Raw genomic sequence first — 15089 nt, 5'->3', positions numbered from 1 at the left:
ATTCTAGTTTTAAAAACATATGATATCATGGTTATTAGATGCATATAATAAACCATGGTACCAATTTTAAAAAGAAAATCACATTTAAAATGTTATATATAAAAAACTAGTTTTTATATAATTTTAACGTGATTCAATTTTAATAACTGGTATTAATTTTGAGTGTATTTGAACCAAGTTTATACCCATCAAGGATCTTCTTACAAAGTTTGGAAAGAAAACAAGCACCAAAGAAGAAGAAGTGTTTAACAACCTTTGTAGACTTTGAATCCTCAAGGGGAGGCTTGGAAGTTGATGGAGAATGTGGAACCTTTGAGACATCAACAAGGTGTCAACTTGATTTAAGATGCGAGTCTTGTAAGAAAACTCTTAACTCTTAAGCTTGAAGTTCATAACCAAATTATGAACTTCAAGAGAGTATAAAAGCAAGTAATATCTTCAAGATGATGAACAAAATTGAGAGAGTATGCATACTCTCTCCAACTCACGGTTTTGTGTCTAAAAAAGAGCAAGAATGAAAGTCTCATGAAGCTAGTATTTATAGCATGAAGAAAAAGTCCATAAATCCTTAACCATTTAGCACTTTAGAAAAACATGTTTCCCATGATTGTAAGACTAGTCATGCTTTCATTTCTTTTTATTAAACAATCATGAAAGCCATGTTTTTATTTAAATAATCAAAAGGCATGTCTTCTTTTTGTAATACTTTAATCTCATACTTGTTCCTTAGATTAAAATAAGCTACAAACCATGCCTCTCTTTCTTCTTCCTCAATTTCGAAATTAAGAAGTCAAAAGATGAAAAAACTTGATATTTTATAAACCAAGTTTATAAAATATAAATTTTAATCTTTTGGTAAAAGAAAAAAAAATTATCTAGTCCAAAATGTTGTGTATGAGTTATTAATTCATACCATATGAATTATGTAATGTTATTTGCTAATGAAAATTATTATTTCATAGAAATAATAATTTCCAATTTAATTATAAGAGTTTATTGAATATTTATTAAAATCAATTTCTAATAAATAATCAATTATATCAAATTGTTGTTAGTTTGACTCATTAGTATCATATGTTAATTAACAATATCACTTTAATATGAATCTTGAACATACTAGATCTTTCAAATATCATACTGAATTTTGAAGACGAACACGACTAGTGTTTTAAATTTGACATGAACTAGACATGAACATAAATTTAAGTTTACTTTTATCAATTTTATTTTATGTTGTTTATTTTTATCGTATCATGTTATTGAATGTCACCCTATATTTAATACACATCCAAACTTCACATCTTGATAAGATCTTAAACGCGATATTGTTTCATAAGTGGTATACACATGTCAAAGATGATTAGCTTCGTCTAAAGTCATTTAATTATATTTGCGTCTAAAGCCAAATAAAGCAACCCAAATTGAAATTTTGATAGGTAGATTTTTTGAAAAATTTTACGGTTTTGGTCTTTGAACTATGGAATTTTGGTCATTAAGAACTTGAATTCGTTAAAGTGTCGCATTCAACTATCGTATTCAAAAATTGTAGGACAAAAGGTCCAAGCTTGGCAATAAATTCATAAAAAAGACAAACAATTTTTGCCAAACTTTATTATGGTTAAATAATATTGTTTATGTTATGATCCTCGATCTTGGATTTACTTATAATCGATTTTTCTTAAGCCTAAACCACAATTGAAAAACTCTAAATATTATATCTTTTTACATATTTGATATGAATTATTTTATAAAATTTCAACTTTTTTTTACAGCATAAAATTTTTTAATTTAGGTTTTTATTTTAATTTTTTTACAAATTCTTTTAAAATAACTTTTACAATTCTTGTTATATATTTTTACCAAATGTTATTTTTTACGAATTAATCTAAACATTATTTACAAATTTTACACAACTTTTTTTTTTTAATTTGCTTAATTTTTTGTTAATCGGACAACTTCTTTTACATCTTCTTTTACAATTTTGCTTTTTGAGAATTTCACATCTTACTTTTTTTTTCAATTTGGTTCAAATAGGAGATACCTAAAATCATATATATACCATTAACCTGAACCAAATTGAACAAAATAGACATTTTGCTGATGTAAAACATGTTAGTTAATTTAAGTATCTCCTACTTAAATATCCTCACTCATATTCCTCTTTGTTCACATGCCCTATTTTAACCAAAGTTAAAAAAAGATTCATCATTTCAACATCTACTTAATTAGACCTCGTGATCTCAAAAGGACAACGACTCAACATGTGGACCATAATCTCACAACAAAAATCAAAATTTAGCATCATAAACCTTCAATCCTCATCATATAAAAACATCTACACCCATCACACTTTTTCACCATATTATCTTCTTTTTCATTCACTTGATACTTTCATAACCAAAAGAGATGTGGAGATTAAAAACAGCAGAAGGAGGCAACGATCCGTATCTCTTTTCCACAAACAACTTTATTGGGAGACAAACATGGGAGTTTGACCTGAACCATGGAGCCCCAGAAGACCGAGCCGCTGTCGAACAGGCTCGAACCGATTTCTGGAACCATCGACACCGGGTCAAGCCGAGTAGTGATGTCCTTTGGCGCATGCAGGTTGAACAAAAATTTAAACTCATTGATATTTGTTTAGTTGTTTATAAAACATGCGGATAATATTTACTTATATAATGTGTAGTTTTTGAAAGAGAAGGAATTCAAACAGACAATAGCCCAGGTGAAAATAGAAGATTCCGAAGAGATATCATATGAAAAAGCTACAACCACACTGAGAAGGTGTGTCAGCTTTTTCGCAGCTTTGCAGGCGAGTGATGGTCACTGGCCTGCTGAAAATGCAGGCCCACTGTATTTCATGCAACCACTGGTTATTTGTTTGTATATTACCGGTCATCTTAACGTTGTTTTCCCGGAAGAATATCGAAAAGAAATTCTACGGTATTTATATTGTCATCAGGTATGTATTTTTAAAAAATTTGACCAAATACAAGAATTAGCAACTTACGATTCATTTATTTGTGTACTATAGAATCCTAGCTTCATTTCTTTTTGCGTCAAAGCAGTTTCTTTTCATAATTTTCTTCTTAAAACATTTAAAAAATCACCCTAGTCATAGCAGTGGAAACTGTTTTCCATTTGGATGATGATCATGATATTGTTACAATTAGGCAAATATATAAAACTACAATATGTTGACATTTCTTTCGTTTACCTCTTTTCAATTCTAAAAAGTATATCTGGAATTGATAGAATGAAGATGGTGGGTGGGGATTTCACATAGAGGGACATAGCACGATGTTTGGGACTACTTTAAGTTACATTTGCATGAGGCTTTTGGGTGAAGGTCTGGATGGTGGTCTAAATGGGGCATGCACCAAAGCCCGCAAATGGATCTTGGATCATGGCAGTGTCACCACTATCCCATCGTGGGGTAAAACATGGCTTTCTGTAAGACATCAATGCAACTTTTCCTTTTTTGTTTTTTCATTTTTCATTTTTCTTTTGTGTGTGTATATAATATATATATAATATATTCTTTACTTTCCATATATTTGAAACAAACTTATAAAATATTACTATTTGTTTTAGATACTTGGTGTGTGCGAGTGGGAAGGAACCAACCCCATGCCTCCAGAATTCTGGCTCCTTCCTTCTTTTCTTCCTATGTATCCAGGTTATTGTTTGACTCCTTTTTGACTTAATAGGCTTAATGGATACATCATATATGACCTGATTCATTCAGATATAAGGCAGATTCGCAATTTTGTTTCTTGTGTATTTTCTTATTTAGATAAAACTAATTAACAAATTTATTTTTAACTTTTTATTTAAATGCAGCAAAGATGTGGTGCTATTGTCGGCTGGTATACATGCCGATGTCGTATCTCTATGGAAAAAGATTTGTGGGTCCCATTACTCCTTTGATTCTACAACTTAGAGATGAACTTTACTCACAACCCTACAATGAAATCAACTGGAAGAGTATAAGACATTTGTGTGCAAAGGTAAAAAATTTACAACAACTATATGTAAGAAATAGCAAATGTACTTTTATTTATTTGTGTATTATATCATGATCACCCCTACTTTCATTTCTTTCTATTATACATTTTGTTTCCAAAATGCTTGCTTGATTTTCTAATTATAAGCCTAAAGTATTAATCTAACTTATGATTTCAGGAAGATTTATACTATCCTCATCCATTACTACAAGATTTAATGTGGGATAGTCTCAACATTTTAACAGAGCCTTTACTAAATCGTTGGCCATTAAATAAACTGAGACAGAAAGCACTTGATACAACAATGAATCATATCCATTATGAAGATGAAAATAGCCGATATATCACAATTGGTTCAGTGGAAAAGGTCAGTTAATCTAATAACTTAATCAACCATAAACCACCACATACATACACAATAAGAATAATCAAACAACAATGCTTTCTTTATAAGGAAAAAAATTGTAATACTAAGAATGAAAGTAGGATACTATGATCCACCTAAATATAAAGAAAGATTGAGAAAGAGAATTGCTAAATATTTCACCTTTGTGTATAGGCGTTGTGTATGCTAGCATGTTGGGTTGAAGATCCAAATGGTGTTTGTTTCAAAAAGCATCTTGCAAGAATCCCGGATTATCTCTGGGTTGCTGAAGATGGAATGAAAATGCAGGTTATATAAAATTAAAATCCAACATTAAAAAAAAAAAAAAAACATAAATTTTATAATTCTAAAAGTTGATTGTTATAATTTATTTGAAATAGAGCTTTGGTAGCCAAGAATGGGATGCTGGTTTTGCCATTCAAGCTCTACTGGCTGCTGATCTTACAGAAGAAATCGGTTCGACTTTAATGAAAGGACATGAATTCATTAAAGCTTCACAGGTCTCTAAAACTCATAACACATTTTTGTAACTTTTTTACTTGATTACTTATTCCTTAATTCTTGTTTTAGGTTAAAGATAATCCTTCTGGAGACTTTAAAAGCATGCATAGACATATCTCTAAAGGATCATGGACTTTTTCAGATCAAGATCATGGATGGCAAGTTTCAGATTGTACTGCTGAAGGATTAAAGGTATAATACAAATCTTTCTAGATGTCCAAAATTGAAAATTTTCAAAAGGGTTGTCCTAATTATAGTCGAATTACTATCTTGTCCTCAGTGTTGTCTACTATTCTCAACAATGCCACCAGAAATTGTTGGTGAAAAAATGAAACCTGAACAACTGAATGATGCTGTCAATGTAATACTTTCCTTACAGGTTAGTGTATATATATTTTCCCTCATTTCCATTTCATGGAAACACTTAAAATTTAAAAGAAAAACATTTAATAATAAATTAATTTGATGTTGATGATGATATAGAGCAAAAACGGTGGGCTAGCTGCATGGGAACCAGCAGGATCATCAGAATGGCTGGAGATTCTCAATCCTACAGAGTTCTTTGCTGACATTGTCATTGAGCATGAGTAAGATTGTTTCTTTTCTAAACTGAATGAAAGTAAATGACAATTTTACCCTTCAAGAGACTTACTAAAATGTCTTGACTAGGTATGTTGAGTGCACATCATCAGCAATCCAAGCACTCGTTTTGTTTAAGAAGTTATACCCTGGACATAGAAGGAAAGAGATAGAGACTTTCCTTACACATGCAAGTGGATACTTGGAGAAAATACAAATGCAAGATGGATCATGGTTTGTTTTTGTTTTTTTTGCTTTTTGCATTAAAATAAGACTTTTTTTTTTATTTTTTTTTGGTTTTAAATATGAGAAACTTATGGGTTTTAATTAGGTATGGAAACTGGGGTGTGTGTTTTACATATGGTACTTGGTTTGCTCTTGGAGGATTGACAGCTGTCAATAAAACATTTGAAAATTGTCATGCAATTCGAAAAGGTGTCAAATTTTTACTTGAAACACAGTTGGAAGATGGTGGTTGGGGAGAAAGCTATAAATCATGTCCTGAAAAGGTAACACTATTATATAATCACATAACATAAAGTTGTTTCAAGAATATATAATAATAATGATTATATAATACGATAAATTAAATAATCGTTAATTTGTTGATGTATAAATAGAAATACGTACCCCTTGAAGGAGGTCGATCAAATTTGGTACATACTGCATGGGCTATGATGGGATTGATTCATTCTAGACAGGTTAGTTTTTTTTGTGTTTTTAATTCTATATATAATTATAATGTCTGTTTTCTTATGTATGTTGTTTGTAATATTTGAATGGATTTGTTCAAACTATATAGATGGAGAGAGATGTGACACCTTTACACAAAGCAGCCAAGTTATTGATCAATTCCCAGTTGGAAAATGGTGATTTTCCACAACAGGTAACAAAAAATGAAGTTAAATTAAATTTAAAAAAATGGAAAATAGCAATAAATGATGAAAACAAGTGTTACGTTACTTTTTTTCAGGAAATAGCTGGAGTGTTCATGAAGAACTGCATGCTGCACTATGCTCTATACAGGAATATATACCCGATGTGGGCTCTTGCTGACTATCGCAAGCTCGTTCTCAAAGGCATCTAAGTGGGCAAATCAGTCATTTCAATGTGTATATATATAAAGAATAAGTTACATTAATAAAGAAAACAAATTATCATTAATTAATTCTCTTCATTATTTATCGGTATATAAGCGAAGGCTCATTTGTTCAAGAAAGAGGAAGGATGCTAAAGAGGGAATATAAGGTGGTCAAGAGAGAAATGTAAAGACTAAAGAGCCCTTGTCTTTTTTTTTTGTATAATTCTGTTTATTATGTTGTGTTCCTCACTTCAAATTATGTAATGGTCCTAGCCTATATAAATAGTATATGAGTTATCATGAAATAATGTGTGTTTTGTACTTGATTAATAAAGTTTCCAAAGAAATTACTCTCATAAAGATTAAATGAATAAGCTAATTTTCTATTATTTAAAAAAATGGTTGATTGGATCAGAAATATTTGACTTTTTCTCTTCAGAATAATGATAATGTTTAATATCAACCTTTAAAATATAGTATAAAACTATTAGGGATCCCAAACTATTATTTCACTTATTTCTAACATACATTTCTTTATATTTAACTTTATAAGATAGAAATGTCATAAATTACCAAAATGATAGCAAATGCGTCATTTCCTAGAACCAGAGGGGCTCCATCTTGACATTAAATAAATCTAAAGGGTCTGCTACTCTGCTTTTGCTATCATCGTAAAATAAGAACTCCATCACTCATCAGTCCATCTCCTTTCTAGTTTCTACATCTTGATCTTCCTCACACGCCAATATACAAACGGAAGGTCGGTTGATTTTGTTCTTGACTTTTGTTTTCCATTGATTGTAAGGAGTAAAATGAATAAAAACATGTTTCTTATTTCAGGTTTGAAGAAGATTCATACTCGTACCCGAAATCAAAGAAACTAGTTTGCACTTGCAGGTAAATCTGATCACTCTCCGTTCCGAATCAATTTCTCGTTGTTATTTTGAAAAGAAAAATCGATTGATTTGATGGTTTTTGAATAACGCATTCAGGGTGTTCGATGAATTGCCTTTTCACTACTCATTATTGAATTCAATAAATTGGATGCGATTTTTCTTCAAAGTAGATTTATCTCTTCATCTAATCGTATCTTTGTTTCCAGTTGTTTCATGGAATTTCATCTGAAATTGGGAATCGTATTGTCTCTGCTTGTTGGTATTATCGATTCCACACATTCCTCTTCATATTCTTCTGAGGTGAGAGAATTCTATTTCCTTCCATTTTCATATATAATTCGTCTTTAATTGTTCCTCTTTATCAGTTGGGAAGCCATAGATACATCACAGAAGCATACTTTCATAAACACAACACCATAATCGATCAAGTTTTCCAAGATTTCATAACCAATAACCTCCCTCATGACTCCTGTGAAATGCTGCAAACTAAACACAATTTCATCCCAAAACTATCACTTTTAGGGCGAAATTTAATTGGTGAAGGTTCTCACAGGCGTCTAACTTCTTCCATTAAAATCAAAATCCATCAAGAAATTTCATCTAATCTCCCATCACTCTCCTGTAAAGCCATAGTTATTGAAAGACTCCCCTCTGGAGTATTCGCTGACCCATTCGAGCTTCAACATCTTACTCAACGTGGTGGTAAATTACACTCATACCCTTCAACTAATTCTTGTACTCAAAAAGATAAAGGACACCATCTTCTTTTCCTTTTCTTTTTTGCAGTGTTTACTGATGCTTCTGCATTCGGGGACACTGATTTAGAATCACCTACCATAAGGGCAAATCGGTCAATTATTGAAATTCACATGGATTTGAACCCTAAAAACAACAATTGGGAACTCAAGATTCAGCTTCCATTACATGCGCGTTATGCAGTATGTGAATCTAAAATTCTAAACACATTTGTGTTTTTTTACATCAATTGATTGAATTACATTTATTTATTTTTTCAGCCTTTGGGAGAATATGGTTATACAAGAATCGAATTTGGGTCTCCTGATTTGTTTCTACAATGCACTATTGAAGGGGACCCACATAACAAAAGCTGTTTAATTTCAACCAATGACAATGATGTCAGTCTTACGTCATCAAATGTTGCTTCTATTTTATGGGAAGTACCTTCTGGAATTATGGAACATACAAAAATTGTCTCTATGATTACTTTTATTTCAGCTTTTGTATCTGCTTTCTCAATTTTCATTGCATGTGTTTATTATCCAAACACTGAAAGCTACATTAATTTTAAACAATCTTAATATGTTACAAGTTTCATTACATCAAAACTTTTTCATTTTTATTTCTTTATATCTTTAGCAACACCTTCTTGAGATAATCAGCTAGGGCCCACATTGGGTATATATTCCTGTACAATGCATAGTGCAACATGCAGTTCTTCATAAAGACTCCAGTTATTTCCTGTATTATGTAAACAAAAACGATAAATGTAACATCTTTTTTCATTTTTTTCGTTTAATTTTACTTGATTCAACTTTTTTTTTGTTACCTGTTGTGGAAAATCACCGTTTTCTAACTGGGAATTGATCAATAACTTAGCTGCTTTGTGTAAGGGTGTCGAATCTCTTTCCATCTATATGTTTTGAAGAAATTAATTAATATATTACAAACTACAAAAGAAAAATGAAAATTATAATTGAATTTAGAATTTAGAATTTAGAATTTAGAATTTAAATAAAGAAGTGACCTGTTGAGAATGAATCAATCCCATCATAGCCCATGCAGTATGCACCAAGTTAGATCTGCCTCCTTCAAGGGGTATGTATTTCTGTTTATAAAGCAACAAAAAGATTATTCATTTTATTATTATTTTTTTTCTAAAACAAGTTTTTATCTCATATTCTCATTGAATTATTACCTTTTCTGGACATGATTTGTAGCTTTCACCCCAACCACCATCTTCCAGCTGTGTTTCAAGTAAAAATTTGACACCTTTTCGAATTGCGTGACAATTTTCAAATGTTTTATTGACAGCTGTCAATCCTCCAATAGCAAACCAAGTACCATATGTAAAACACACACCCCAGTTTCCATACCTAATATACACAAATTCTCTCATTTGTTAAAAACTACAAAAAAAAAAAAGTTGATTTTAAGGATAAAGAAAAAAACAAACCATGATCCATCTTGCATTTGTATTTTCTCCAAGTATCCACTTGCACATGTAAGGAAACCTTCTATTTCTTTCCTTCTATGTTGAGGGTATAACTTTTGAAACAAAACTAGTGCTTGCATTGCTGATGATGTGCACTCAACATACCTAGTAAAGTCATTTTGTAAGTCTCTTGAAGGGTAAAATGGTCATTTACGTCTTTGTTAATACAAAGACATAGTAGTTTAAAATAAGATATTGAAATGGTAACGTATGTAGGAATCTTACTCGTGTTCAATGACAATGTCGGCAAAGAACTCTGTAGGATTGAAAATCTATGATGGAGTATAAAATATAAAAATCAAATCTTTTGTAACTTAACAAAAAAAATATATAATTTTTAATTTCCTAAAATACCTCCAACCATTCTGAAGATCCTGATGGTTCCCATGATGCTACCCCACCATTTTTGCTCTATAATATTATGATCACAATCAAGTTAAAATGTTTAGAAATTAAATTGGAATGTCTATTGAAGAATCCAAATATTTGAGTCTATTTTAATTTTAGGAATGAAATAGACCTGTAGAGAAAGTATTATGTTGACAGCATCTTGCAATTTCTCAGGTTTCATTTTTTCACCAACAATTTCTGGTGGCATTGTTGAGAGTAGGAGACAACACTGGGGGCAAAACAGTAATTTGACAATAAGAACAAACGCGATTTGGAAAATGACGATTGTGGGCATCTCACATCATACCTTCAATGCTTCAGCAGTAGTGTCTGAACCTTGCCATCCATGATCTTGATCTGAAAAAGTCCATGACCCTTTTGAAATATGTCTATGCATGCTCTTAAATTCTCCAGAAGGATTATCTTTAACCTGAAACAATAATTAATGATTAAACAATCCAGTAAAAAAAATTAAGAAATGTTTTTTTAAGAGTTCTAACAACCTGTGAAGCTTTGATAAATTCATGTCCTTTCATCAAAGTAGCCCCAATTTCTTCTGTAAGATCAGTAGCTAGTAAAGCTTGGATGGATAAACTAGCATCCCACCCTTGACTTCCAAAACTCTGTTTCAAATTTATAACAATCAACTTCAAGAATTATAAAATTTATTATATTTTTTATGTTTAGATTTTTATATAACCTGCATTTTCATTCCATCTTCAGCAACCCAAATATAATCAGGGATTCTTGCAAGATGCTTTTTGAAACAAACACCATTTGGATCTTCAACCCAACATGCAAGCATACACAACGACTACACAAAGAATTGTACTTTGATATAATTTACTAGATTTTTCAAATATAATATAGGAAGAAATGATATAATCAAGCTCTTAGATATTTAGATTATGAGATTATCTAACCTTTACAACTGAACCAATGGTGATATATCGACTATTCTCATCTTCATAATGGATATGCTTCATTGTTGTCTCCAATGCTTTCTTTCTTAATTTATTAAATGGCCAACGATTTAATAAAGGCTCAGTGCAAATATATAAACTATCCCACATCAAATCTTGTAGCAACGGATGAGGATAGTATAAATCTTCCTGAAATAATAAGTTTCTGCAAAAGGGTAAGCAAGTATTATTATGCAAACTACACTTTTTACAAATATTAAAAAATTTCACCTTTGCACATAAATGCCTTATACTCTTCCAATTGATTTCATTGTAGGGTTGTGAGTAAAGTTCATCTCTAAGTTGTAGAATCAAAGGAGTAATGGGACCCACAAATCTTTTTCCATAGAGATACGACATTGGCATGTATACAAGCCGACAATAGCACCATAGTTTAGCTACATTTGTCCATTAAGCCGAGCCGATTAAGCCCATTAAGCCCAATAAGTCAAAAAGAAACATAAAGTATTCACTATTCACTAACCTGGATACATAGGAAGAAAAGAAGGGAGGATCCAGAACTCTGGAGGCATAGGGTTGGTTCCTGCCCACTCACACACACCAAGTATCTAAAACAAATAATATTTTATAAGTTTGTTACATATATATATATATATATATATATATATATATATATATATATATATAGAGAAACTAAAGAATATATAAATATATATACAAAATGAAAAAAGAAAAACTTAAATATCTTACAGAAAGCCATGTTTTGCCCCATGATGGGATGGTGGTGACACTGTCATGATCCAAGATCCATTTGCGGGCTTTGGTGCATGCACCATTCAGACCACCATCCGGATCTTCACCCAAAAGCCGCATGCAAATGTAACTTAAAGCAGTCCCAAACATCGTGCTATGTCCCTCTATGTGAAACCCCCATCCACCATCTTCATTCTATAAGCAATAGCAATGTACTTCTGTTGATTTGTTTGTTATATCATCATAGTTTCATTTCTTCTTAAGTAGATCTCTTAATAAGAAAAAAAGTTGGAAATATAACATGCTAATGAAAGTTCATTGTTATTTATTGCGTACGTTCCGATTTAAAATAGTTGTACCTGATGACAATATAAATACCGTAGAATTTCTTTACGGTATTCTTCTGGGAAAACAACGTCAAGATGATTGGTAATATACATACAGATAACCAGCGGTTGTATGAAATACAGTGGGCCTGCATTTTCAGCAGGCCAGTGACCATCACTGGCCTGCAAAGCTGCGAAAAAGCTGACACACCTTCTCAGTGTGGTTGTAGCTTTTTCACATGATATCTCTTCAGAATCCTCTATTTTCACCTGAGGCGTCGTTTGTTTGAATTCTTTCTCTTTCAAAAACTACACATATATTATATTAAGATTATCCACATTTTTATAAACAATACCAAAACAAGTATCAATGATTTTAAAATTTTCTTTCAACCTGCATGCGCCAAAGGACATCACTGCTGGGCTTGACCCGGTGTCGATGGTTCCAGAAATTGGTTTGAGCCTGTTCGACTGTGGCTCGGTCTTGTGGGGTTCCATGGTTCGGGTCAAACTCCCATATTTGTCTCCCGATAAAGTTGTTTGTGGAATAGAGACACAAATCATTGCCTCCTTCTGCTGTCTTTAGTCTCCACATTTTTTTAAGTGAATGAAAAAGAAGAAAATGTGGTGAAAAGTGTGGTAGGATGTTGTGTTTTTATATTGAGAAATGTGAATTTAAGAGCATAAGTCTATGATAATAACTTATGGGTTTTCTTCTTAAGGTGGCACACGATTTTATATCAATAGATAGTATATTAGGTATAGGGAATCATTAATTTATTGTACAACAACATAGACATTTTGCTGATGTAAAACATGTTAGTTATTTTAAGTATATACTCCTACTTAAATACCCTCATACTCATATTCCTTCCTGTTTCACATGACCTTTTTTTAACCAAATTTAGAAAAGATTCATCATTCAACATATCTACTTATGTCTGACCGTGTATCTCAAAAAGATAACTTGTCTTTTTTGTATAATTCTGTTTATTATACATTTTTCCTTGGTCCAAATTATGTAATGGTCCTAGCCAATATAAATAAATGAGTTATATATATCATGAAATAAGGTGGTGGTGCTGTGCAATGTTTTAAAAACCGGTTTTTTAGTTGAACCGGTATGGTGACCGGTTCCCGGTTTAACCGGTTCGACCGCCGAGTGAACCAGTTTCTATATTTTTCATGTTTTTTTCTATTTTCCTATACATACATACATATAGAAATTATGAATTTGATGTTTACAAGTTCAAACATTAAAAATATACATAAAAATAAGTTGTAGATGAATCCAAATATATTAAAATAATACATAACCATAAGTTTTAGTGTTTTACATCAATCCATATACGTCAAAAAAAAGTATAATATTGAAACGAAATATAGTTTTTGATGAATACAAACACATCAAAAGAATTTTTAATATTTACCATATGTTTTTATTTAAAGAGAACTAAATAGATTTGAAAAAAATTCACTAAAGTTTATTATGTAAATGGTTCTTTTTCATGTGTTTTTATTCGGTTCAACCGGTTTATTTTGATCGGTTCAACTGTTTTTTTTTTTTAAACCGGCCGGTTCAATCCGGTTCAGAAATCAATATAAAATCGGTGATAGTTGAACCGCTCCCTCTCCCGGTCCAACCGGTTCGACCGGCCGGTTCAAACCGGTTTTTAAAACATTGGTGCTGTCTGTGTGTTTTGTACTTGCTGAATAGAGTTTCCAGAGAACACTCTTCTAAAAAAGTTTAGATCAAATTCGGAAGAAAATTTAAAATTTGGACTAAAAGTGTAAGTTTGAAAAATGACATGTTTTACTTGGAGACAATCTGAATAATTTGTTTTCTTGAGAAAGTGTTAAAACCCAAAAAAGAAATTAGGGTATGTTCTACTCAACTAGACTGATTCTAATTTCTAAGCCTTCACATCTGAATAATTTGACCACCTTATATCCTCTAAAACCACCCTTCGTCTTTCTTGTAGATGTGGGCCATTGCCATGGCTTAAAAAGATTGATAACTAATGAAGATAATGATAATTTGTTTCCTTTATTATCAATTTTTCTTTATATCCTTTTGATCATTGGCAACAACACCACCTTCTTGCAATAATTAGCAAGAGCCCACATTAGGTATATATGTATAGATGCAGTTCTTCATAAAGACTTCAGTTATTTCCTGCATTATGTAAACAAAAATTAAAAAAATTTAGCACCTTTTTTCATCATTTATTGGTATTTTCTATTTTCCTTTCTTTCATTTAAGTTTACTTGATTCAACTTCTTTTTTGGTACCTGTTGTGTTGTGCAATTGATGTGTGTTTGAACTTGTTTGTGAAATAAGTTAGAAAGAAACAGCAAAGAATGAAGAATGGTTTTCATCTTGTGATGAATTACAAAGATACCGAGAGAAAGAACGAAGAGCTAAAAAAACCGGAATGAAATGTCTCATGTACACGTCGACTTCTATTTGATGGTCAAAGTCACTTTTGACATCCCATATTTACAGTAATGACCCCTGGACTAAAGCCTTTTTTTACGAATTAGACCCTATACTTAGATTTAATGCCACATTTTATTACAGTACCTGTTGTGGAAAATCACCATTTTTCCAACGGGAATTGATCAATAACTCAACCAGAAAAGAAAAAAAAATACAATGTTGATTCTCCAAGAAAATGATAACTAATTAGTATTATTTTTTTGTCCTGAATTTATTTATTACACTATTGCTAATGTAAAACATGTTGGTTATGTCAAGTATACTCCTACTTAAATATCCTCATACTAATATTCCTCCATGTTCACATGCCCTTTTTTAAACCAAAGGTAAAAAAAGATTCATCATTTCAACATCTACTTACTTTTGACCTTGTAATCTCAAAAAGATAACGACCCAATCAGTTGGACCATAATCTAACAAGAAAAATCAAAATTTAGCATTATAATAAAGGAGATTATGGTGGGTTGAATCGATCATGTGTATTAACAATGAAAACCCCTTTATATAGGGGA

The 15089-nt window shown here is 31.4% G+C and overlaps 3 protein-coding genes across 3 annotated transcripts; 2 read left to right on the top strand and 1 right to left on the bottom strand.

The window, feature by feature from the left end:
• The first annotated feature begins 2334 nt into the window (after positions 1-2334).
• LOC145056913 (beta-amyrin synthase 2-like) lies at positions 2335-6864 on the top strand. Its single transcript, XM_079004642.1, has 16 exons — positions 2335-2607; positions 2690-2965; positions 3259-3456; positions 3598-3682; positions 3847-4013; positions 4189-4377; positions 4570-4683; positions 4776-4895; positions 4966-5088; positions 5177-5275; positions 5380-5483; positions 5566-5709; positions 5807-5984; positions 6096-6176; positions 6278-6361; positions 6449-6864. Exons 1-16 carry the CDS (start codon positions 2407-2409, stop codon positions 6560-6562), a joined length of 2277 nt encoding a protein of 758 aa, XP_078860768.1. The 5' UTR covers positions 2335-2406; the 3' UTR covers positions 6563-6864.
• Positions 6865-7186: 322 nt separating this feature from the next.
• Positions 7187-8814, top strand: LOC145056915 (phosphatidylinositol-glycan biosynthesis class X-like protein). The gene is made up of 6 exons (XM_079004645.1): positions 7187-7316; positions 7397-7453; positions 7659-7752; positions 7818-8154; positions 8239-8390; positions 8469-8814. Exons 3-6 carry the CDS (start codon positions 7666-7668, stop codon positions 8769-8771), a joined length of 879 nt encoding a protein of 292 aa, XP_078860771.1. The 5' UTR covers positions 7187-7316; positions 7397-7453; positions 7659-7665; the 3' UTR covers positions 8772-8814.
• LOC145056914 (beta-amyrin synthase 2-like) lies at positions 8806-12725 on the bottom strand. Its single transcript, XM_079004644.1, has 17 exons — positions 12472-12725; positions 12111-12386; positions 11749-11946; positions 11522-11606; positions 11269-11435; positions 10999-11187; positions 10776-10889; positions 10579-10698; positions 10383-10505; positions 10206-10304; positions 10040-10096; positions 9911-9957; positions 9647-9790; positions 9389-9566; positions 9218-9298; positions 9020-9103; positions 8806-8931 (listed from the first exon to the last, which is right to left on the bottom strand). The coding sequence occupies exons 1-17, from the start codon at positions 12670-12672 to the stop codon at positions 8818-8820; spliced, it is 2277 nt and encodes a 758-aa protein (XP_078860770.1). The 5' UTR covers positions 12673-12725; the 3' UTR covers positions 8806-8817.
• Positions 12726-15089: the final 2364 nt, after the last annotated feature.

Source organism: Lactuca serriola, chromosome 6, assembly GCF_051521515.1.
Source record: "Lactuca serriola cultivar US96UC23 chromosome 6, Lser_US96UC23_V15, whole genome shotgun sequence".
In the NCBI taxonomy this organism is placed as follows: Eukaryota; Viridiplantae; Streptophyta; class Magnoliopsida; order Asterales; family Asteraceae; genus Lactuca; species Lactuca serriola.
This window is presented reverse-complemented; position numbering and strand designations above follow the sequence as displayed.